Here is a 25,646-nt window from a genome sequence, read left to right on the forward strand (position 1 = left end):
TGATAATTTTGGGGAAAAAATTCAAGCAAATGAAGATCAAATGATTACATTTCTATTTTCTCTGATAACAGAAGTAAATAGATTTCGATTTTTCCATTGTTCTATTAATTAAGTTCTACATGAACAGAAGACAATGCCATGTGCAGGCTCCATTTTCATGTCATTAATGTCATAACTATTTCAACTGATTAAAATTGAAACATCTACTTGTGACATATTGTTTTAAACAGTGTATGTGTGATTGTTGTCCACTGAGAATTCTGCCCACTCTCTACAAGCTAATTGTTGTTGCAAAGCTTTGGGTATAAATTGAAGGGGTGCATGGAAAAAGGCTCTAAGTGACATCTGATAGACTGAAAGATTCTCCTAGCAAATTGCTTTTTGCTTCCTTCTACAAAAAAAGTAGAATGAGATCAATTGTTACTTAGCTAAGGGCTTTTTTCCCTTCAACTTTTTTTTTTTGTGGTACATGTAAATTAGTGCATACATGTAGATCTCCCCCTTAATTCAGAACTTGATATTTTGATCACGCAACCCCTCTTGTCAATGTCATTATGATTACTGATGACCTGGCCACTCACTAAACAAATTATGTTACCTAATCACAAAGAGAATTAAAACAATGCATTCCAACTTTTGATGTAGGGCCAATCAAATGCTTGGTACAAAAAAATTGTGTTGTTCAAGAAAATATTCATTCCCCTCCCACAGAAGATTTTTGGTTGAAACTCCCCAGCCCCCGCTTCCCCCAATCTCTCTAGTAATTTCAGTTTGGGTCATACTTTCCTTTAAAAGTTTGGCTTCTAAGACACCCTCCATCTTGGAATTTGGAAAAAGTGCTCCTTTGGATGGGTGGTGCAGGGCAGGAAAAAAAATTTGAAATCCAGTTGCCCAGTGGGCTGGCACATTTCAGTTTTCAGTTGGCCCCACTAAAAGATTACTTGCCCAATAGGCATGCAGTTTTTATGCCCTATCAACTATGTAGTCTACATCATCTACTAGGTACTCCCTATAATCAGTGATAGACTATAATAGAACGAGCTTAGTGGTACTAAACTAATGAAAGATGCTGTGCAGTGACACAAATATATGTGTTTTAAATTAATCCAATGCTTTCAACTCATTGTTTCGCTCATCTTGCAATGCTGAGTTTTGAAATTGTTTTTGAGTGAAAATTATCACTAACAAGACTACAGAGGCTAATTTCAGTTGCCCACTGGATCACCAAACTTCCTTCACTTGTCCAAGAGCAAAATTTACTTGCCCGGGGCAATCAGACCTAGGTTTTTTCCTGCCGTGGCATCAAACCACACAATTGACAAAAACCCTCATAGGGGGAAAGGATGGAGGCCAGAGGGGATGGATGCATAAAGCAGCTACAGTCATTAGTATAATAATATATGACACATTCACAAGTGAGTACTTAGGCATGCTTTTCACACATTCTGATTGGTTAACTCAGAGGTGTCCAGCAAAGTACTTCATGTACAATTCTTTCTGGATTGAGTGCAGGGCTAAAAAAAATTGAATTCCAGTTCTCCATCAGGACAAGCAGCTCTCGATAATTGTTACTTGCCCTGGGTAAATCTCAGTTTACTTTAATTTCTTTATTTAGATGGTAGTAAGACAACTTGCCTGGACCCTTGCCCATCGAGCAAGTGAGAACAAAAAGCTACTTGTCCTGGACAACATACAGCTGTACTCTCAGGTATAGTGAGAGTGGTGTGTCCTGCCTGAGAATGGGAACCTAACAGACCTCTCATTTCAGAGTCCATCCACTAAATTTCACCTTCTGAAATCATCAAATTCTGATAAGACAGTAATTTGACACTGTTTTAATCAGTGCTTTACCTTTAAATAACCAAACTGTCTGAATTACAGAGCACAACTTGGTAACTCAATCTCTTTGAATGTTCACTGAGATTCTAAGTATAAAATACTTCCAACTGCTGGGATTACAGGTACTTCTACAATGATCAGTAAGGTGTTAGAAGTGATTACGGGGCTGTCCCCTATTACCTAAAAATCCCATTCTGTGTACTCATATGGAATGTTTTAATATCTCTTGATTAGCAAAAGAATTTTGCGAGAGATTAGAGATTGAAACATCAGTCTGTCAAACATGTTCAAGCTTGAGGCTATGTATAATCAAAATGAACAAGTTTTGACTTGGATTCTTGCAGATATGTGGTTCAAAATAATTTTTCAGTGCCAACTTTTTTCAGAAATCAGGGGAAAGTGAGGTGGGTATGCTGTACCATAAACCAGAAACATCTCCTGGAAGTCTTCATGAGCATCATTCTTGCCACCAATAGAATTCAGAACTTGCATGCATTCCCTGTAAGCAGCCTCAAGAAGTTCTGAGGCACTAATACTCTACAGACATGTCCTTTGTCTTCACATTAACATCCCGCAACAAAGTGCAATCCAGTTGCAAATTAGGCTGGCCACAGCTGTATCAAAATGCATACCCGATGCAGTGCATCATCTTGCATAGGTTGATATTTAGAATTGTTTCAGTTTACGTTTGATTAAATGCAATCCTACACAAGTGAACTGAACAAGATGTATCCACAGTTTGCAAAGACACAAGCGTCAATCTGTTCAATCCACAATTGCTTGTTACATTGTAAGTAATTCACCTTCCTTTCCCTCCTCAAGCTTTGCTTCAAGTAACGCTTCTTTCTCCAACCTTCTCTTGTCCATCCAAGGTCTACCTAACTGAAAGATTGCTGCAGTGCCCAAAAGAACGCCAGTCCTGGAGGAGCAAAAAAAGTTTCATCACTTTTGAGTATTTTTAGGGTATTCTTGCCACTATCTCAACCAAACCAAAAAAGCAGGTTTAAAAAGTTTTTCTTGTCTTCCTGTTTGACAATTTCCATTACATACCAGGAGCGTATCCAGGATTTTTCAACACTTTGTCAACGTGAGGGTACTCACCAGATTGTCATGTTGTTATGCCACTTGTTGTAGGTTGTTTTCTTAACATAGGCTTACAAAAGAGGGATTACGGGTACCCCAGGACCCCTTTAGCTACACCCCTGCACATTATATAGTCAGCTATTTACTTCCACTTTTGTTTCTTTTTTCTGTTTATCTGTTGTCTTGAATATCTGAGCATGTATATATGCCAAATGGCAGCTACAAAAAGTACATGTAGCCTCTATTTGGCATATAAATACAGAAAAGTAAACACATTTATAAGGATCTTAAAACTACACGGTAAATGGTACCATAAGAAACATTTTTGGCATGTTTTTAATAACAAAATTGTTGCAACAGCGTTTTTAGTGTCACTGACAGCCTTCCTCTGGTTCAGCTAAAATACAGCCTCATTACCTTTTGCCCACCACCAGAAACTAATCACTCATTGAATAGGCTTGCCACCTCCATTTCATAACATGAAATGTTGGGGTAACCACACCTTTTTTAAAGTTATTGATCTTTTTTGAAAACTTCTACGGTCCCTGTTACATTTTTTCCTGTCACTTCCCCAGTAAGTAAAACTTTTGCGTATCTTGCGCTTGTTTTCCACACATACTACACCATCTGCAGGTACATGTCTACAGTTGGATTTCAGTGTAATTCTCGACAGATAACAGTTAGTTTTTCCGCTGGAAGACATTAAAAGTTAGTGGACAGTGATATGCTGCTATTCTGGTGTTCCTGGTTTAAGTACAGGTTCATTAAACTTGATTTCACCACAGTTGGAATTTTTTACTTTCATTTTAGTCATGGACTTGGTAGCACAGTTGATTGCATCAATAATGTCAACCCCAGCACGTACATATGGCGCTAAAACTATGCCATGCGTGATGGGCAAAACATGTGCGCACGAACAAAAGTAGGCACCGTCCTTAAGTTCACTGCTATCTTCCTGCAATTATCAGCAGATTCTGTTCGTGACAGTGATGTGTGGCTCTTGAACAAACAAATCTATCTCTTGCTGTTTTCAAGTCTTTTAAGCCTTAAAATGTGTTGTACTACATGAGCTGATCTGCAAGTATAGAGTCTATAAGCTACAACATGACACCAAAATTCAGTTTTTCTGGTCACGAAAAACCCGCCAATATATCATCACTTTTACCGCTAGTAGGTTCGTTCGAGACAACCATATCATCCCTGAAGCAATTGACAACTGAAACATTTTAAATCCAGTTGACTATGCAATTTAATTTATCAAGATGCATCATCAAGATCTAAGGTAGTGAAAGCAGATTATGTAAAAAATACTATTTCTTGATTCAAGGTGATAGAATCTAGAGGACGAGAATCTAATTCGTCGCAAGAACAACAGACACACGACATCTGTCTGTGCAAACAACGTTGCTTGCTCTTCAATCTCTTTGGTAAACAAAGCATGCAAATTATTACTCACCAAACGCCACATGATATAAATACAATACGAATTCGACGCCGCAAAAAAGGATCCAAACTTTTGATTTCATCTTTTAGATCCATTTTCGCACAGGAAGGCCGCTGTCACAGTGATATGTGTATCCCCGTGATATGTGTATCCCCGCACACATATCACTAGTGATATGTGTATCCCCTCCAAAATGGCGACCAGTGATATGTGTATCCCCCACCCCCCTCCCCTCTACTTTAAAAAGCAATATCCTCCTTGAAAGCGCTCTCGTCGTCCGGTCGCTTACTGGACGAACGACTAACCCAAACAGGCTTAAGACACAAATCTCAATTTTTGTAGTTGAAAAAGTTTACGTATCTGCTGCTGGAATTGTGTTCTTGATCCTAACTGGTTTTCTGCGAGCAGGATATAATGAATTTAAAGTTGAACACCAAATGGATCTAGATATATTTCAATTTGAGTTTCACGGCACCGGATTTCTTGGACGATATTAATTGCGCGGTGCATTCTCACCCCTCGAGTAACGCATATTCTCCACTGTTGATCGCCTTGTTTGCATCTGAATTATTCGTGGAGTGAAACACATATCACGGCTTCGACCCGATCGCCATAAAATGATTAGTGGCATTCGTGTATCCCCTGCACCCGCTTTTCAGTTCGACTTTTTGTAAGATATGTTAAGTCTCAAGCTGTATACATTGCTATACTGCGAATATTGCTAGCACGTTTCATAATATTCGACGTTTATTCTTCGGCAGTTAGCCTAGATTACGGCTGTCTTCAGGGGATACACATATCACTGCGCCATGTAATAATTAGTGATATGTGTATCCCCTGCATGCGGTCGGCGACGGTGTACAACCGAGGTTAGTGAAACTCCAGAAATCCCAAGCTATGAATAAATGCCGGGTGTGAATATTTCTAGCAAGCCAGTTTTGACAATGCAAATGTTATGGGCATTTTTCTTCTTGGGTAGAAAGCCAATATAACAGCTATGTCCATGGGGATACACATATCACTAGTTCATGAAATAATCAGTGATATGTGTATCCCTTATTATCCCGTGCACGCGTGCACGCGTTTTTAGTGGAATTATCGAGTTTCAAACTTCAGTGAACCCAAGCCGTGTAAAAACGTCGGGTGCTAATATTGCCTGCAGTTTTGACAAGGTTGATGCGCTACATTATAACAGTTGTGTTTCTGGGGATACACATATCACTGCGCCATGAAATAATTAGTGATATGTGTATCCCCTGCTCGCGATTTCAGTTTAGATATTTAGACATTCGAGTTGCAAACTCCGCAAACCTCAACCTGGGTATAAACGTCGTAGTGAGTAAGCAGCCAGCACGTTTCGGCAATAATTGGCCATTTTCTTCGATCAGGTAGATAGCTAATCTAACGGCTGTGTTTAGGGGATACACACTGAGATCACTGCGCCATGAAATAATTAGTGATATGTGTATCCGCTGTTCGAAGTTTTAGTCAGATATACAATCGAGTCGGTTGGAACTCAACCAAACTCAAGAAATCCTAATCTGCTCCGTTGGGCGCGAATTCATTTCTGGTTTCTTCTACTCTTTACAGCGCTCGTCGACACCTCGCAACCGAGTCGCCATTTTGTTCGTTGAATGCCCAGGCGCATATCAGTGTTTTGTGTATCCCCACGGGGGATACACATATCACTAGTGATATGTGAGCGGGGATACACATATCACGGGGATACACATATCACAGTGATATGTGTATCCCCGTGATATGTGTATCCCCGCACACATATCACTAGTGATATGTGTATCCCCTCTGTGCGGGGATACACATATCACGGGGATACACATATCACTGTGACACCGCCAGACGAACGCAATCTTCACCAGGCGCACTTCTGCTCACATGTGGTCACGTGGTTACCAATGACGTTTTCCTGTTCGCTCCTCTTCCCGGGGTTGACATTTGGTGTCGATTTCCAATGTCCATTTCACAACTTCAGTTTCCGGTTGCAAAATGGCTACATCGAGGGCCGAACAAGCCACGAAAGAAGTCTTTGATCTGTATAGAAAGTACGGAAACCGAGACTATATCGGCGACCCCGTTTCACAGCAAGAGCACATGACTCAATGTGCTATGCTTGCGGAGAAAGAAGGCTTCCCAGATGAGGTCGTTTTGGGGGTTTTCCTTCATGACATTGGTCATCTCATCGGTTTCGACAGGTCTTTGCCTCCCGATAATTTCCGAAAACGGTGGAATACATTTCTTAGTCTCGAGGAAATGAACAGGGCTCGTTCAGAGATCGACCGTTTGACTGCTCATATAAGAAAAGGCTGTTTATCCGGGTTAAAACCTGGCGAAGGGACAGAATCGAACGAAAGGCTCCACAACACCTTAAACAAATCATTGCTGTGTGGGGCTACTACAGTTGGACCCGAGATAGCTATAGCTATAATTAGTCTTATTTTTTATGCGATTAACTGCAAGAAATGCGGAAAAAAGCACGAGCAGAACGCAAGAATAGTTCCTTTTGTACCCCCTATTAAACTTGGCCTAGACAGTAACGATGACAAAGGTATTCACTTTAACTCTGACAGTTCACAACAGGTCTCACTGGACAATACTTGGAGAGCGCATTCAAGGGAAGTGGAAAAGGAAGGACCAACCGAGGGTAAAATTATGGAGGAGCTAGTAGTCATCGAACACATTGAGGATATGTACAATGTGTCAATTTCAACTCTGGTTTTGAAAAACATGACTAATTTGCATACAATTTTAGATAAAGTTAACAGTGACTGTAATGATCGGTGCTTTAATGCATACGACATTCCGATCATGCAACTCAGCAGAGTTAATGAAGTTTTAACCAACAGCAGTGACAATGACGATGATGCGGAACAAAGACATGAAAATGCGCTTCAACGAAATCTGGCGTCTTTTAATTTGTTAAAAGACCCTACCATCGGAGACGGCGACTGCGCTTTCAGAACTATTGTTGGCCAAATACGAAAAACTGTAGAGTGGAGTGATCCAAGCTCGTTGCTTCGGGAAAGGTTAACCTTTCTAGGGCTTGGAAAGAATATGGATGCAGACGTCTTAAAAATCCGTCAACTTTTTGTAGATAATGTTCAGAGCAATGATTACTACCAAATGCTCACCGGAATTCCTTCTCTTGACTTGAATGCAGAAACGGAGAGATTTAGAGAGCCAGGAACATTTTGTGGTGATGTTGGGGACTTAGTTATTAAAGTGTGTTCTGACATACTTCAAGTACCCATAATTGTCGTCACTAGTATCATTGGCTCCCCGTACGTTCCATTTATGCCTGATGATGCAGTTATCAACAAACCTATTTACTTAGCATACCACGCACTTGGACCAGGTCATTACGACGGAACAGTACAGGCAGCTGATAGAAATACAGGTACGGTTAGCCGACACTAATTTGTGTTTATTTCATTCAAACCTACAGCATGTGTTCATAGGGTGTCCTCACATCTCTACAACAGTGCAGTTAAGAATTCTTTCAAACAAAACGTACCCCTAAACTACATTGAGAAGTAAGCAGGCAAGAGTGCATTTGAACACGACTTATTTAAATATAGTGCTCAGAAATCCGACATACTTTGACCTTACTTAACTATGCTTAGGCTCATGAAGCGATCCTGATAAAACGAGAAAACTACTGCAGCTTTTCATCCTCTGTTTCTGTGTTTCCTTCGGAGTAGGTGTAGTGACTGATGGAAAGTTGGGTCAAACTGCTCAGGCAAGGCTTAAAATGAGAGGAGAAAAGCAAATAAAGACTATGAATAAATAAGTTTTCGTACTGTATTTTATTACACACCACAGCCTTAATCTGAATAATAGCAATTACAGGATATGTGAATTCAAATACATATGATAACTGTATTAGTTAAATGTGACCACAAAAAAGTGGATGGTTAATGTTTTATTGTTCTTTACTAGTTTCAAAATTGAGGGAAAACGAAAATAAGAAATTGGCATGTTCTTGTGGAAAGAACTACAAGGATGGCCGAGATTTGTGCGTGGGGAGCACGGAAGGACACACACGCTGCCCTTGCGCAGGCTCGGGGGTTCCCTGTTCAAGAGATTGCCGATGCAAAGGGTGCAAAAACAAGAAAGAGTACCAAGAACTTGACGGAGCCGAAAGCCACGTGTCTTGCAAATGTGGAGTCGACAAGGTGAAAAAAGATCCGGAGTACGTTGCCTGTAGCGACGGTAAACGAAAGACCAAGTGTCGCTGTGTGCGTTATAAAACACAATGCGGGCCAAATTGCTTGTGTAGGAATTGTGGCAATTGTTATAAGTCATTAAATTCACGTAGTTTGATACAAAGGTCTCTCAAAAGAAAAAGAGAAAATCCGTCGCCGTACAAGAAGAAAGGCAGCGCTGAATTTCTAGCTTCAAAGGGAAGGCATCCGTCAGCTGGGCCATGGACTACACATGAAAAGTGCCTCCTACTTAGCTGCGTATCTTTAATTAGGGCAACTGCAGTGAACCCGACAGTAGAAAATATTACATCATTGTATAACAATGTTATCAACTCTGATGTGAGCAAACAGAGTGGTTGTCCAATGAGGGAAAAAAGTCAAACACAGGTTTCCAGGAAACTTGCACACTTAGAAGAGAAGCAGGCAGTTCTAAATGCTTTGGGAAATTCTGGCAACTGAAAAGCAGCATATAAGATCACACGCGATATGCACCAGATTTGGAGTTTCGCAGAAAAAAAACTGATAGTGTTATAATAATACTGAAGTTAACCTTTAATTACGCTGAGACTTTAAAGTTGAGTTGTTGCCCTGGCTGTAGTAAAGAAAAAGTTTTATTGTTTTGTTGCTTTTTTTAAACCACAGTGAAAGTTACTTTCATTCAACGATTCAAGAATTGAGATTAAAGATGTATTAATTCTGGGAAAAAAGAAACGACATAATCTGAAAAAATTAAAACTCAGGTTTATATTAAAATAGCTATATATAAAGTTATTCAGCCATTAATGAACTCAGAAGTCCGACTGCACGGGCAACATGGATCTTCCCGCGATTTCAAACGCTTGTCATAAACTTTTAATAACGATATTAATAACTTTATTTTAGTGTGAGAAAAATACTTAACGATTTCTATGTCAAGATTAAAGATAATAAAGTCAGGTCTTTTAGTTTCGAGACTATGTAATTTGATTTATCTTACAATCCGTCGGTTATATAGAATCTTGCCAGCCATGCAAAATACAAAATGCAAATACAATACGTAGGGGCTGTAACATAACGGGGCTTTTCACTGGCACTATTTCAATATTTTTCAATTCTTCAATATTTATATAAACGTCCTGCCACACACACACACAAGAAAAGCGTTTATCTCCTTAATGTAGCCTTGATTGGCGTTGCACTTGTTGCGGTTACTATGGAATAAATGACGTAAGCCTGTATCCGTTATGTAGGCAGCGGGTACGATTTGGCGGATCAACTAAGAAGTGCAGCTACTTTAGCGTGAACTTTCTTCAACATTTCAATTCTGCGTTTTTTGAAAAACAACTTATTGTCCAAGCATACTCAGAGGATCTTTAAGTATTCTTAAAATATACAGCAAAATAAGTGTCTCAAAATAAGAGTGTGTTAAAATATGGCACATTGCACGCAAAATATACAAGAAAAAAATTCCATATGTTTGATTGCGAATAAATGGCAAAAATATTTCTAACCGTAATTTTTGTATATATAAAGTAGATGGACTAAGAGATAAACACTTTTTTGGGAAAATTGCCTCAAAACAACGCCAAAAGATAGCTTCAAGTTATGTTTTGAGGCCGTCAAAGTTGTGTTTATTTTCCTTTTTGACAATCCGGAAAACGATTTTTTTTCGTATGATCACTCTCACTATAATTTTCGGGTAATTTTCGATTTTGAGCGCTATTTAAGAATCTCAATAATGGTTCTATATATTTTTTTTAAGTTCACCACTCATGCTTTATAATTTAAATTTTTTTATCCCGACGTTTTATCTACATTGATTCGCTCAGGGGCGTAGCCAGCCGTTTTGCATAGAGGGGTTCCAAATGTATATTGCTTGCCCAATTGAAAATCGAGCGCCGGAGGCGTTCTTTATTAGGGGGTCCGGGGGCATGCTCCCCCGGAAAATTTTTGAATTCTGTGTCTTCAAAAGTGGCGCTTCCTTGATTCTGAGCACAAATTTCCAATAATTTCAGCACCAAACGTAGCTAGTATTTCTAAGAGGGGATTGTAAATCTCACTTCCTGAAGAGATGGACCGTAAAAGAATTAAAACTGGATAATATAATAGTTGTTTAACATATTAGTTGTTTAACATATTACATATTTCATCAAATGCTGTAGAATTGTGATTTACCGTTCACTCAGCTAGGATATCAGAAAGAAGAGGGCGCTGTGGATGCATCCGTTTAAAAATGTCTGATTGTTGCACCAATGTCAATTTGCCTACCATAATGGATGTTCATTAGCGCAAGTCCAGAGTCTCGCTCACTGGCCATGGTCGCCCTCAAATAAGTTTTCAGTCGCCGCAATGTGCTGAACGATCGCTCACATTATGCAGAGGTAATTGGCAATGCACATAAGATGCGCAACAACTTATGTACGTTTGGAAAGAATTCATGGTTGCATTCTTCTAATACCTGAACTGCGTTGCTGGGTAGGTCTGATCCGTGTTTAGCCACTTGCGCCGCCAACGGAAAAGTTCCACATCAAAAACATGGGGTTATGGTAGGTCATCTACATAGTACTGCAAAGCGGCTTGTACAGGGTTTCCTTCTCGAGAAACTAACAAGGCTGGAAGTAGGCACAGGAGGGAAGACACCACAGCATCATTGTTGGGGTCAAAGTATGTGTCTATCTCAAAAAAAGATGATCCAACAGAGGAATGAATTGTAAGCGTTCTTTTGTAGTATTCCTTCGGTATTCCTGCTTCGACATTGCTTTGGTGCTGTTGCCGACCAACAACGCGTGGCATAGATGGCTCGATGTTTGCTGTCCTCGCTGTGGTGGTAGCCATGCTGTACCAATCCGAGCAATATTTCACGATGTCTCCTCTGATATCTTGTAGCTCACCCTTTAAATCTAGACATCGATGTCTCGCTTTTGCAGCTTTTGCTGGCCTCGGGGGTTTCTTTCTCAATTACGGCAAGCAAAAACTTGTTACGCTTCGGTTAATACGTAAAAAAATTGCAAACTTCATTGAATGTTCCAAGCATGTTTCTGATAAGGGGCTGATCACAGGCCTGAACGATTGTGAGGTTTAGACAGTGAGCCCTGCAGCGTGTGTACACAGCCTTTGGACTTTTTTCCCGTATCAGTGCTTGTGGACCGTGCCTAGAGGATGACATATTAGACGCTCCATCGTACCCTTGTCCCGGACAGTTTTTTATGTCTAAGTTCCACAGTGGTAAGGTATCCAGTATCGAGCTAGCAATCGCCTCCCCGCTTATCCCCTGCAGATTGTTGAATCCTAAAAATTCCTCGTGGATATATCCATCATTGTCAAAAAACGTATGACACTGAGAAGTGATAGCCAATTTATGCACCCTTATAATATTGTACCCTGCGATACAGCGTGTGATGCCTTTTTAAATTGATTTTCTTTTGTTCTTCTTCAAAAACGAAAACCTCGTCTCGCTGAATTTCGAAAGGGGGTTTCCGATACTTTTTCCCTCTTGAAATAATGTTCATTTTCATAACCCAAAAGGGGGGTTCCAGAATCCCTGGAACCCTCCCCTGACTACGCCCCTGTCGCTGGAGGCAGATTAGAAATGTTAGGTATGGTCCGGCAAAACTGTATCGAGTCACCTGTTGGGGTACGGCAAAATTTCTTGTAAAGTCGATTACGTGTGCGGATATGCTTTGAAATATCTGGACTGATCCATTTGATTATAAAGACCAGACCAATGTGACCATATATCGTCGATGTTGTAGGCCGAATGAGTAGTAACGAGGTTAAAGAAGCAACGACGTTACAGAAGTAACAAGGTTACAGAAGTACCCAGGTTACAGAGTAACGAGGTTACAGAAGTAACAAGGTTACAGAAGTAACAAGGTTACAGGAGTAACAAGGTTACAGGAGTAACAGGGTTACAGAAGTAACAGGGTTACAGAAGTAACAGGGTTACAGAAGTAACAGGGTTACAGGAGTAACAAGGTTACAGGAGTAACAAGGTAACAGGAGTAACAGAGTTACAGAAGTAACAGGGTTACAGGAGTAACAAGGTTACAGGAGTAACAAGGTTACAGGAGTAACAGGGTTACAGAAGTAACAGGGTTACAGGAGTAACAAGGTTACAGGAGTAACAAGGTTACAGGAATAACAACGTTACAGGAGTAATAAGGTTACAGGAGTAACAAGGTTACAGGAGTAACAAGGTTACAGGAGTAACAGGGTTACAGAAGTAACAGGGTTACAGGAGTAACAAGGTTACAGGAGTAACAAGGTTACAGGAATAACAACGTTACAGGAGTAAGAAGGTTACAGGAGTACCAAGGTTACAGGAGTAACAAGGTTACAGGAGTAACAAGGTTACAGGAGTAACAAGGTTACAGGAGCTACAAGGTTACAGGGGCAACAAGGTTACAGGAGCAACAAGGTTACAGGAGTAACAAGGTTACAGGAGTAACAAGGTTACAGGAGCAACAAGGTTACAGGAGCAACAAGGTTACAGGAGTAACAGGGTTACAGAAGTAACAGGGTTACAGGAGTAACAAGGTTACAGGAGTAACAAGGTTACAGGAGTAACAAGGTTACAGGAGTAACAAGGTTACAGGAGTAACAAGGTTACAGGAGCAACAAGGTTACAGGAGTAACAAGGTTACAGGAGTACCAAGGTTACAGGAGTAACAGGGTTACAGAAGTAACAGGGTTACAGAAGTAACAAGGTTACAGGAGTAACAACGTTACAGGAGTAACAACGTTACAGAAGTAACAAGGTTACAGGAGTAACAAGGTTACAGGGGTAACAAGGTTACAGGAGTAACAAGGTTACAGGAGTAACAAGGTTACAGGAGTAACAAGGTTACAGGGGTAACAAGGTTACAGGAGTAACAAGGTTACAGGAGTAACAAGGTTACAGGAGTAACAAGGTAACAGGAGTAACAAGGTAACAGGAGTACCAAGGTTACAGGAGTACCAGGGTTACAGGAGTAACAAGGTTACAGGAGTAACAGGGTTACAGGAGTAACAAGGTTACAGGAGTAACAAGGTTACAGGAGTAACAAGGTTACAGGAGTAACAAGGTTACAGGAGTAACAGGGTTACAGGAGTAACAGGGTTACAGGAGTAACAGGGTTACAGGAGTAACAGGGTTACAGGAGTAACAGGGTTACAGGAGTAACAAGGTTACAGGAGTAACAGGGTTACAGGAGTAACAAGGTTACAGGAGTAACAAGGTTACAGGAGTAACAAGGTTACAGGAGTAACAAGGTTACAGGAGTAACAAGGTTACAGGAGTAACAAGGTTACAGGAGTAACAAGGTTACAGGAGTAACAAGGTAACAGGAGTACCAAGGTTACAGGAGTACCAGGGTTACAGGAGTAACAAGGTTACAGGAGTAACAAGGTAACAGGAGTAACAGGGTTACAGAAGTAACAGGGTTACAGGAGTAACAAGGTTACAGGAGTAACAAGGTTACAGGAGTAACAGGGTTACAGAAGTAACAGGGTTACAGGAGTAACAAGGTTACAGGAGTAACAAGGTTACAGGAATAACAACGTTACAGGAGTAATAAGGTTACAGGAGTAACAAGGTTACAGGAGTAACAAGGTTACAGGAGTAACAAGGTTACAGGAGTAACAACGTTACAGGAGCTACAAGGTTACAGGAGCAACAAGGTTACAGGAGCAACAAGGTTACAGGAGTAACAAGGTTACAGGAGCAACAAGGTTACAGGAGCAACAAGGTTACAGGAGTAACAAGGTTACAGGAGTAACAGGGTTACAGAAGTAACAGGGTTACAGGAGTAACAAGGTTACAGGAGTAACAAGGTTACAGGAGTAACAAGGTTACAGGAGTAACAAGGTTACAGGAGCAACAAGGTTACAGGAGTAACAAGGTTACAGGAGTAACAACGTTACAGGAGTAACAGGGTTACAGAAGTAACAGGGTTACAGGAGTAACAGGGTTACAGGAGTAACAAGGTTACAGGAGCAACAAGGTTACAGGAGTAACAAGGTTACAGGAGTAACAAGGTTACAGGAGTAACAGGGTTACAGAAGTAACAGGGTTACAGAAGTAACAAGGTTACAGGAGTAACAACGTTACAGGAGTAACAACGTTACAGAAGTAACAAGGTTACAGGAGTAACAAGGTTACAGGGGTAACAAGGTTACAGGAGTAACAAGGTTACAGGAGTAACAAGGTTACAGGAGTAACAAGGTTACAGGGGTAACAAGGTTACAGGAGTAACAAGGTAACAGGAGTAACAAGGTAACAGGAGTACCAAGGTTACAGGAGTACCAGGGTTACAGGAGTAACAAGGTTACAGGAGTAACAAGGTAACAGGAGTAACAAGGTTACAGGAGTAACAGGGTTACAGGAGTAACAAGGTTACAGGAGTAACAAGGTTACAGGAGTAACAAGGTTACAGGAGTAACAGGGTTACAGGAGTAACAGGGTTACAGGAGTAACAGGGTTACAGGAGTAACAGGGTTACAGGGGTAACAGGGTTACAGGAGTAACAGGGTTACAGGAGTAACAAGGTTACAGGAGTAACAGGGTTACAGGAGTAACAAGGTTACAGGAGTAACAGGGTTACAGGAGTAACAAGGTTACAGGAGTAACAAGGTAACAGGAGTAACAAGGTAACAGGAGTACCAAGGTTACAGGAATACCAGGGTTACAGGAGTAACAAGGTTACAGGAGTAACAAGGTAACAGGAGTAACAAGGTAACAGGAGTACCAAGGTTACAGGAGTAACAAGGTTACAGGAGTAACAAGGTTACAGGAGTAACAAGGTTACAGGAGTAACAAGGTTACAGGAGTAACAAGGTAACAGGAGTAACAAGGTAACAGGAGTACCAAGGTTACAGGAGTACCAGGGTTACAGGAGTAACAAGGTTACAGGAGTAACAAGGTAACAGGAGTAACAAGGTTACAGGAGTAACAGGGTTACAGGAGTAACAAGGTTACAGGAGTAACAGGGTTACAGGAGTAACAAGGTTACAGGAGTAACAAGGTTACAGGAGTAACAAGGTTACAGGAGTAACAAGGTTACAGGAGTAACAGGGTTACAGGAGTAACAGGGTTACAGGAGTAACAGGGTTACAGGAGTAACAGGGTTACAGGAGTAACAAGGTTACAGGAGTAACAGGGTTACAGGAGTACCAGGGTTACAGGAGTAACAAGGTTACAGGAGCAACAAGGTTACAGGAGCAACAAGGTTACAGGAGCAACAAGGTCACAGGAATAACAACGTTACAGAAGTAACAAAGTTACAGAAGTAATAATAGCGTTGTAAAAGTAACAAGGTTACAAGAGTAACAGGGTTACGATAATAAACAGGCGTAACAAGGCTACATAGTCAATAAGGTTACAGGGGCAACAGGGTTACAGGAGCGACAGGGTTACAGAAGTACCAAGGCTGCAGGGTTCACGAGAAACTTCAATTAAAATTCGGGACATTATAAGTGATCTTACATCAAGTACTAACCCGTTTTCCTGTTCGCTCCTCTTCCCGGGGTTGACATTTGGTGTCGATTTCCAATGTCCATTTCACAACTTCAGTTTCCGGTTGTAAAATGGCTACATCGAGGGCCGAACAAGCCACGAAAGAAGTCTTTGATCTGTATAGAAAGTACGGAAACCGAGACTATATCGGCGAACCCGTTTCACAGCAAGAGCACATGACTCAATGTGCTATGCTTGCGGAGAAAGAAGGCTTCCCAGATGAGGTCGTTTTGGGGGTTTTCCTTCATGACATTGGTCATCTCATCGGTTTCGACAGGTCTTTGCCTCCCATGGGAGACGTTGGCACCCACGCTCACGAGATCATTGGAGAACAGTTTCTGAAAGATCTTGGCTTCCCAGACGCTATTACAAGTTTTGTTCGAGGTCATGTAGATGCCAAAAGATATCTCGTTTGGAAACATCCACAGTATCATGAAGAGGTATTTAAAGATACAAAGGGGGCGGCTCCCTCGGAAGGGGGAAGGGAGTATTCCTATATTTAAGCTATATGGTTATGTGCCGCTGTGAAGGGTATCAGGTCTTCAGACCTTTTCATGCAGTTTATTTTGGGGTATAGAAATCGGATAGTTTTGGTCTAGAATAGGGAAGAGATTTTTGGTGCCTAGTCTCAATTGAGTGGGGTTGTAAAATCGAGCTCATCATGGTCTAGTCTGTCTAGTATAGGGTAAGGGTTTCAGGGTTTCAGCGGCACAGCCCCACCCAAAGATTTACACAGTGCTCCCCCGGTGGTGGCTCACACTGTTTCAGTGATACACTTTGTGTTATTTTAAGTTACAGGATCGGGAGATACCCAGAGCTGCAAAGGAGTTTGCGGGAATACAGTTGATGAATTCTATATTTTAGGGTTTCATAAGTGTTGACGAATATTTTGGTAGGGGCTCAGAGTTTTAGGTCTGTCACGCAATATTTACCAACGTCGAACGTAAGATTGCGTGACAGGCCCAAAGAATCTTGTTTTTCAGATACTAATTTTTATGATTTTCAAGATGGAAAATGTGCAAAATTAAATACAGTAGAGCCTCTCCTTAGGGAAAAAATATCCTTTTTTCCTTTTTTTGTGTGTGCTTTCAGCTCACTCCAGCAAGCCAACAGACGCTGGTCTTTCAAGGGGGTCCTATGACGGCAGAAGAGGCTGCAAAGTTCGAGAAGCTGACTCACTTTCAAGCCCTAATTAAAATGAGAAATTGGGATGATCAAGGCAAAGTTAAGGGCGCTCCTCTAGACTCACTGGATAAATATGAAAATATGTGTAAGACGTTGCTAGAAAGTATATACAAAAAATAATAAAAAGCACATTAAAGAGCTGTTCAAATTAACCATGAGGGCAAAAGAGTATTGAATTAGTGTGTTGCTTTATTTACCAAATTGTTTCCAGTTTCGAAGGCGCCTCGGATATATAGCGTATCTTATAGGTGAAATAAATTTTGAATGGGTACTGGCGTAAAGAAAAAGAAAAGATGTCATGGGTCGAACAGAGATTCAAACAGAACACATGCACCCCTTTCCTACCCAAGTTGCTTCCCGTAGAATTTCAAGTATTGTGACTTGTGAGGGTGCACCCGACTCGGTTCTCATGTCTATTAATTACTTAGTTGAGACAACAATGGCGGTTTTTCTAAACCCAGATTCTTGACCTCTTAGACCTGCCTTGCACCCTATTTCACAACTAGATCAGAAACGCCATTTCATATACACAATTACTATTCTTTGCTTGTTTTTCTTTCCTATTCAAAGACAAATCTATAACCCTATCTGCACAAAGGTAGCCTCCTAAGACCCTTTACCACCCTACGAGCGCAGCCATAATTGCATGGTCACGCAAAGTGGAGGAGCGTTGCGTGAGACCTAAATAACGGCTGCCAAGTCACGCAACACTAAGGAACATTGGGAATGTGGGAATCTCGTGGTGAGGCAAATCTCAAATGTCCCCGGGTTGGGTGTTATCCAAATGGCTGCCAGCGCGACACGATGGGGAATACTTGGCGCAAGTCGAATCGCTCACGATTTCCTCGTGGCCATGAAAACGTTACCAGAAAACGAGCACACGGTAGTGGCAGTAGCCTCTCGCTCTTTAGAGAGAGCGGCCGAGTTTGCAGGCAAACATGATATCGGGAAAGCGTACGGTTCCTACGAGGAACTTGCTAGGGACGAGAACGTAGAAGTTGTGTACGTCAGCACCCTCCATCCCACACATGCTCTCCTTTGTAAACTAGCCCTGAATCACGGCAAACATGTCCTTTGTGAAAAACCAATGACAATGAACCTGAAGGACACCAAGGAATTGTTTGAACTTGCTAAGGCAAAAGGATTGTTCATCATGGAGGTAAGTGAGAGAAATTTTGTTAACCCAAGCACCTCATATCCTCTCGTGCAGCTATCCAGGCCTTTCCATAAACGTCCAAATATTTTGGGGGATGTTTAGAAGTTTTCAAAAAAGTTTAGAAAATATTTTGAAATAAAGAACGTTTAGAGATACTTAGAAATATTCACTTCTTTTAGCCTACTTGTGGCCGTACCCACCCCCCGCGGGGGATGGATACAGACCTGTGTAGTTACGTTGGCTGCCCTGTGTTTTTCTTAGTTCTTTTTCTTTGCTGTTTTCTTGAAACAAATGACTCAATTCTCTGCCAGGAAGAATCTAGCTCCGTGGTTTCCTCACTTGAAAAAAGATTCTTTATGAAGCAGCAACTTTCCAAAATTGTAATGCTGATGTGTCAACTGAAGGTGTCTTGACAGAACAGATTTCAGTCTCTGTGATAACAGATCTTATTTTTTTAGGCAATGTGGACAAGATTTTTCCCACTGCATGCAGATGTCAAGAACCTAGTTGATTCCAATGTTCTTGGAGAGCTTCGAGTTGCCCTTGTCACATTTGGATTTAACTTAGACTCCGTAGAACGACTGCAAGACCCCAACCAGGGGGGTGGGGGGCTGCTGGACTTAGGAATTTACTGTTTGAATATTGTGGACATGATCTTTGGAGGTGAAGAACCTTTAAGTATATCTGCAGCTGGACAGAAAACATCTGCTGGTGTAGACTCAACAGTTACAGTGACAATGCTTTTTAAAGGAAATAAAACAGCTTCTTTAACTACAAGCATGGGTGAGTAATAATGATGATGAGGTTCTGGAAGATGGGGATGGGAATGGTAGATGGAGAAGATGATGATGACGATGACAATGACAATGATGACGATGACAAGGGATTGGGGTATGGGAGGACAGGGACAGGGATGATCGTAATAGTATGCAGAAAGTTCTTGGTCCAACTCCTAGTGGGAGAACTCAGAATTTTTATTCAAAGTTAGCATGTGCCATTCAGACTAGTGTCTTTCACATATTTCTACCAAGCCTAACATTTACCACCATTTATAAATTTATTGTACGTGATGTTAAACTGAGGTTGCTGGAAGCCATACAACAACAATTTTGAATCTGAATTACAAAATGATGTAATAAACAGCCGCAATTCAAAGTTCAAAGCAAATGCTATCAATGTGTTATTTGTTGACTGCCCTACACTGTTTTGGATTTTTTTCTTTCCTAAGGGTTGAACTAATATTATTATCAGAAACTGAGTCAAACCATTCACATGGTCCAAAAACAGGAGGCAGTCTGCATGGCAAGTGACCATTGTACATGAAAGCTTTATTTGTAACTGATAAAACCCACTTGGTTGTCTCTTTCAGCTGCCCAGCTTCCCAACGAAGCCACATTTATAGGATCACAAGGTTCTGTGACCATTCATGCTCCTTTCAATTCTGCCACTAGTTTCACATCACCAGCTGGAATAAAGGAATATCCCCTTCCGGAGCCTTCCATGCCTATATACTTTAATAATTCTACTGGTATGAGGTAAGGCTGAAGCATCAAGAGTGATTGACATGTAAATATTTCTCCCTTAGTATGCTGTCATATTGATTCTAGAAAAGCAGCTTATGGGGCAACCCTAACTTGAATCATAGACCCACAATGATTATTCTGAATCACCGATCTGCAAGAAATCCAAGTCAAAACTTGTTAATTTTGATTATAACAGTGACATCTTACAAAAATTGATGTGCATGACAAGTGTGCACGGCCACACTTTGCATGCAATTCATGCCTATTCTACGTAACACCACTAGGTTACTGTATGCAGTCATATTGTAAATGATAGGGCACTTCTGAGTTACCTTGTTCCTCTGTTTCAAAACGAGTCCTTGTGTAAGACCTTTCCCATGAAAACAAGTTTGATTTGCGTGAAAATGAACCTGCAGGCAGAAATCACTTTTATATGAATAGTTTCGCATGAAGACTTGTTTTGACACAGAGGCAAAGGGCAACTCGGATATCGCCTCAGAAAGGGCTGCAGCTCCATGGTACTTTGCATACAATGCTCGCTTATGAGGTTACACCACAATCCACATGAAAAATTTTAAAACACTTGTCCAATTATGTAACTCTATGCATATCCCTGTACATGATCAGTCTAAAAATCTCTTTGTCTTGTAACAAACGCTTGTGAAAACCTTTTCCTGCTGTAAGATCAAAAACTCTGGTTTTGCTTGGCTGTCTCATACCATAATGTTTTACGTTCCACTCAACGTCAGATCCAGAGGTTCGAGAGGGAGTGGCAGATAAAGAAATGATGTGCTCCATTTTAGTCATCCTTAGAGAGCCAGGCGCAGTTAGTCCCTTAATAGATGCATCTCTCTGATTTTTCTTTCGGCGAGGGTGGCTGTGTCACAAGCTAGTCAGGGAAGGATGAAAATCTTATCCTCCAATGAATTTTGCCCATAATGTGCTTTCCTGCATGAGAAACCAAGACCGTCCATGAAGGAGAGTAACAAAAATATGGCTGGCAAATTTGACTGAAGGTGCCAAGAATGCCAAAACTTTGGTTGCACCACTGTTTACCTGGTTTTTACTTTGTTTAATCATGGCTATCTACACCTGGCTCTCGCAAAATGTGTCTTGCCTGAAAGGCAGGGGCCCAGAACAAAGGCCAGCCCTCTCCTCAGTACACTACCCCTTCCCCCCAGTAACATAATTTTCAACAAAGAAGCCCCATCAAGGATCTTAGGTCACTGTGAAAATCAAAATCTCTTCTCACTCTTTTCCTTGTTTTATAGATATGAAATTCAAGCTGTGAGGAAAAGTTTATTGTCAGGTGAACTGGAGAATTCTACAATGCCGTGGAAGACAACAGAAAAAATATTTCGTTGGATGGACGAGATCCGTAGGCAGATAGGAGTAGTTTATAAAGAGGACATGTAGGCATTTTTTCAGAGTGCACCAAACTAACTTTTTAGGTGGTGTTTGCAAAATTGTTTGGTGATGTAAACTTAAAATTTAGCCTTACTAACTGAAAGCTTTAGGATCTCTTTTTTTTTTAGTGCGTCAATTTTTTTTTGTGTCTGTGTGAGTGACTTAGCTAGCCCCACAGTAAAAGGTTTGCCACTACCTGGAAACTATAATCATGAAATAAAGCAAGCAATGAAGCAGAGTTGCGTGTGGAAACTGTTTTGTATCTCCTCAATTTGTATTTCCATTCTAACATGTGTTTTGCTGCAAGTAGTATTCCACTCATGCATAAATGTTGTAACCATGCTCTTGTGTGAAAAATGGTAGATAGTGTCCCTGAGCTGATTTAAATAAGAAAACAAAATTGGTGATCGAATGAAAAAACAATAAAAACTCTGTTATCGCAAAATATTGTGATTTGTTAGAGTCTTGCAGATCAATTATTTGCCTCATTCTTTGGCAAATAATTGATCTGTTTGCCACTGACAAGATGTGTTTTATTCAAGATGATGAAAATAAAATACAATACAAAGCACATCTTGAAAAGGAAAACTAGATGTTGACCCTATGGCATCTCCCTAAATAACAGGATAAAACAGATATAAACTATGTACTATGAAAATATATAAAATAGAATATCAATAACTATCTACAAAAATATGAATCAGGTCACTGACAAACAATTAACAAATCACAATATTTTGCAAGACCCCATCTAGTAATTGTTAATTGAAGGCTTTCATGCAAAAAGGGCGTATATAGCATTTTGGGCCAATTTTAATTTTTGCAGGATTGAGCTTGTTTTTGGCAGACTGACTTGTTTTGACACGAAATGCATGGTTTTTTTGGTTAAAGGTGTCCACTGTAAGTAACTCTGAGGAGAGAGGGAGAAAATTGAATGAAAATGCCAGCTTCAGTGGTGATCGAATAAGGACAAACATGAACTGTAACAACAACACTACAGATGAAGTTAATGAAATCTTAAAAGATAGCTTTATTCAAATGTTTCTGTTTCCCTGAATACATTCAATATCTATATCTGGTATTAATCTATTATTATCAATCAACATAATATCATTAGCTATTAATAATATTATAATTATAATAATTAAAATCTCACTGATCTCCATACTTTACTGTATCAATAGTATAATAAGAAGAGACAACAAATTAATGTCATGAGTACCCACACGAGGCAGATGAAATGACAGCAAAAAGATTATTGAGGCTGTTGCAAAGACAGGTCTGTTTCCTCGAGAGCTTACGGGTACATTAAAAAAAATTATTGAGATGAACAACAACCAAGTTCTTAGTCACCTCAGAACTGTCTCTCTCTATTTCTCTCTCTCAAATGTCTTCACGTAAATAACCATGAAAACTTAATATATAAATAAATATCTATTTCCTAGCACTCAAAAACACTTTGATTCTTGTTTAACTTATGTTAGTATGTTATTTTTCGCTTACCTAGAAAATAATTTTCCTCTCATAAATCAGGTTGGTGAAAATAAATGGTGGAAAAATTTCAAGCTTTTTTTTCCCTTCTAGCCTTGCCATACCCAACCATTTCTGTGTTATTAGCTGTTAATTTCCTTATAGATATAATAATTGTTATAGGAGTCATAATTATGTAAAGTAATATCCACAAAGAGTTTAAGCATACTAGAAAACATTTCACAAAATTTGTACATTGTATCAGCTATTGACTTTTCTTACTCTGCAAAGTAATTTACAATTCAAAAAGCAAACCTTCATAAAGACAGATGATAAAGTTTGGATATTATAGAGTGTTTTTGTTTTAACATATCCTGCACAAATTATGGAATGGAGGAGTTTTGTCAAGAGCGTTCTACAGCTCCAGTTTGCTTATTTGATTCTGTGCTCTTCACTTGCCAATCTTAAAACCAAACCTGCCTATGACCACTAAACAGTTCAACATGGAAATGACCCCAATAAGTGTCTTTGGAAAACTTGATAAAAGAGTGCAATTAAATATTTTGATAACAATAAAGAAGCTCAATAAAGCTGGCACAGAATCAATTCATGATTTGCCTTACAGGAAAGTAGTATAGGTTGCTTATTGGGTTCATAGCCAATCAGATTGCAGGAAAATTTGAATGGACCAATCAGAAGGCTGGATTTGGCCCAAGGGTCACATGGGCCAAATCCCGCCTTATGATTAGTCCATTCAAATTTTCCTGCAATCTGATTGGCTACAGACCCAATAAGCTACACTACTCAGGGAGCAGTATGAACCCTGCCTACTGACCAACTCATATTTCCGTCCACTTACTAATTAGTCATTTCTGTTAACGTCAAATAGGTTTAAATAATGTGATAGATCAATATGTTCTGGTTTAAAGATGATTTCTTTGGTAAACAAATATATATACATCTCCTTTGGTACTATATATCTAAATTGCATGAAATAACTTTGTCGCCTTTGATGACACAATAAACACCAAGCTAATATTATTTACAAACTACATGGTAGCACTTTCATTGCTCATCCATTCTTAAGTTTTTTTTCCACGTAAAAATTGTATTGGTTTTTAAATTTATAACTTGACACTTACAGAATGTTAAGGTTAATAATGCTTATCTACTGTCCATTTTGATATCAAAATATTTGCATGAAACTTTTCACTAACTACACATATCTATCATAAACTATCATATATATATATCTAAAATTATCAAATGACATTTTTTCATGGAAATTTTAGATGGTTAGTATATGCAATGCATGTAGGACTACAATGCTGTCCGATTTCGAAATAACATTTTGAGACCTGACTAAATTGGCCGAGGCTGCAGGCTAGCTAGGCAGATTCCAATTTTGGCAATCAGGGTAGTTTTTTTAATTCTTTTACTGTTCTACCAGGATGTAGCAATATAACTGTTATTTATCTTGCACACGAAACTTACTAAATTCTCTGTTAATTTGGACACTAACAAATTCAGAATTAATTTGGGCTACTTGCAAAATTAACAAATAATTGTGCATGGTCTTTGTATGGGATCTAATGGTCTAACAATATAATTAATATTCTTCTTGGGAGAGAAATGTCAAGGTGTTTGTGGAGTTAAGAATACAGTACACCAAGATTCCTTAGTTGGAATGAGTGAAAAAAACATTAGCTAGTATTCTGGTAGTGGTCTGGGAATCAGTTAAATAAAAATATGCACCATTGCCATTTGACAAGAATCAGTAACATAAGGGTTGGGTTCAAATAAATCCAAAACCTAGACCAAAAAGTGGTGTAAAATAGGCCATTTCCTAGTTATCTTTTGCCTCTGTGTCAAAACTAGTTTCCAAGCGAAACCATTCATATGAAAATGCATTCTGCCTACAAGTTTATTTTCATGCTAATCAAACTCATTTTCACATGAGTTGTTTTGCATGAGGACTCGTTTTAAAACAGAGAGACAATGTAACTCGGAAATGGCCTATGGAAAGTGGTGTTTATTTGAAGGCCTGGTGTTTATTTCACAAAATGCAGCTCACAGCCTTACGCCTGCAACGTTTGACTTTGTGATCAACAGATAAAACTTCTCTTCAACTTATCAAAGATGCGTGTTCTTAGCATGAAGGAATTGACCCCGAAAAGGGAGATATTAAAATTAATGTAAATTCCCCCAACAGTACAAAAACCGACACATACAGAAACCAGTAGCTAGAACATTAGGGCTAAAAATACGTTATGTTACAACCAGCAGTTTATAGTTCTCTGACTTACTTAACATAATTAACATAATTATGCATGTACTAATTAAAATAATTATGCATACCTGTCAATAGGATTGTCTGCTGAATTAATGTTTTGAGCTTACACATGGCCTGTAGAATAATATCTACGTGGTGCAATGTACGTGTCATGGCTCTTAAAACCAATAAAATACTTCTTAACATGTTTCCTGTTTTATAAATATGGCTCTAAACTGACTAAAGCACAACAAATTGTTTCTGGCCTAGTTACCCCTTGCATATTTTATACTATTATGTTACAAAACCTTGTTTACTGCCTGCAGTAGTAGATAATTATTATACATTAAATTAATGTACAAAAGGTTACTTTAGCGTGAATGGCCCTCAGTGGGTCGGCAGAATGGTCTGAAAGGCAGTGTGAATAGCTTTTCTGGACTTTTCGCCATTTGTCTTGATTTCATCCATGTTCTCTGACATAACCTAATCAAAAAAAAAAGATTGAAAAGCTGAAGGTACTGTACACAATTTGCCAAATTAGAAGTGCAGAGGCCCAATGATCACAGCAATGGA

The 25,646-nt window shown here is 39.7% G+C and overlaps 4 protein-coding genes, 1 long non-coding RNA gene and 1 pseudogene across 5 annotated transcripts in view; 3 read left to right on the forward strand and 3 right to left on the reverse strand.

Moving 5' to 3' along the window:
* Positions 1-2,121: 2,121 nt before the first annotated feature.
* Positions 2,122-4,603, reverse strand: LOC149113169 (uncharacterized). The gene is made up of 2 exons (XR_016206696.1): positions 4,379-4,603; positions 2,122-2,758 (listed from the first exon to the last, which is right to left on the reverse strand). It is a non-coding gene; the product is annotated as an uncharacterized LOC149113169 (long non-coding RNA).
* A 1,352-nt stretch (positions 4,604-5,955) lies between these two features.
* On the forward strand, positions 5,956-9,514 carry LOC149113170 (uncharacterized). Its single transcript, XM_089287993.1, has 2 exons — positions 5,956-7,781; positions 8,324-9,514. The coding sequence occupies exons 1-2, from the start codon at positions 6,374-6,376 to the stop codon at positions 9,046-9,048; spliced, it is 2,133 nt and encodes a 710-aa protein (XP_089144119.1). The 5' UTR covers positions 5,956-6,373; the 3' UTR covers positions 9,049-9,514.
* A 1,232-nt stretch (positions 9,515-10,746) lies between these two features.
* Positions 10,747-11,526, reverse strand: LOC149113171 (52 kDa repressor of the inhibitor of the protein kinase-like; annotated as a pseudogene).
* Positions 11,527-16,058: 4,532 nt separating this feature from the next.
* On the forward strand, positions 16,059-17,397 carry LOC149113172 (uncharacterized). Its single transcript, XM_089287998.1, has 2 exons — positions 16,059-16,500; positions 17,153-17,397. The coding sequence occupies exons 1-2, from the start codon at positions 16,132-16,134 to the stop codon at positions 17,363-17,365; spliced, it is 582 nt and encodes a 193-aa protein (XP_089144124.1). The 5' UTR covers positions 16,059-16,131; the 3' UTR covers positions 17,366-17,397.
* A 587-nt stretch (positions 17,398-17,984) lies between these two features.
* Positions 17,985-21,583, forward strand: LOC110064846 (trans-1,2-dihydrobenzene-1,2-diol dehydrogenase-like). Its single transcript, XM_020771950.2, has 4 exons — positions 17,985-18,404; positions 18,860-19,184; positions 19,771-19,936; positions 21,196-21,583. The coding sequence occupies exons 1-4, from the start codon at positions 18,030-18,032 to the stop codon at positions 21,338-21,340; spliced, it is 1,011 nt and encodes a 336-aa protein (XP_020627609.2). The 5' UTR covers positions 17,985-18,029; the 3' UTR covers positions 21,341-21,583.
* Positions 21,584-22,332: 749 nt separating this feature from the next.
* The window catches only part of LOC110064844 (1-phosphatidylinositol 4,5-bisphosphate phosphodiesterase beta-4-like), a 36,755-nt gene continuing 33,441 nt past the window's right edge, over positions 22,333-25,646 (reverse strand). The window contains exon 38 of the mRNA XM_089287982.1: positions 22,333-25,556. Coding sequence (XP_089144108.1) covers positions 25,461-25,556 — 96 coding nt within the window. The 3' untranslated portion in view covers positions 22,333-25,460. The remainder of the gene's footprint in view (positions 25,557-25,646) is intronic.

Source organism: Orbicella faveolata, unplaced genomic scaffold (assembly GCF_042242905.1).
Source record: "Orbicella faveolata isolate gen_17 unplaced genomic scaffold, um_ofav_v1 contig_15, whole genome shotgun sequence".
NCBI lineage: Eukaryota > Metazoa > Cnidaria > Anthozoa > Scleractinia > Merulinidae > Orbicella > Orbicella faveolata.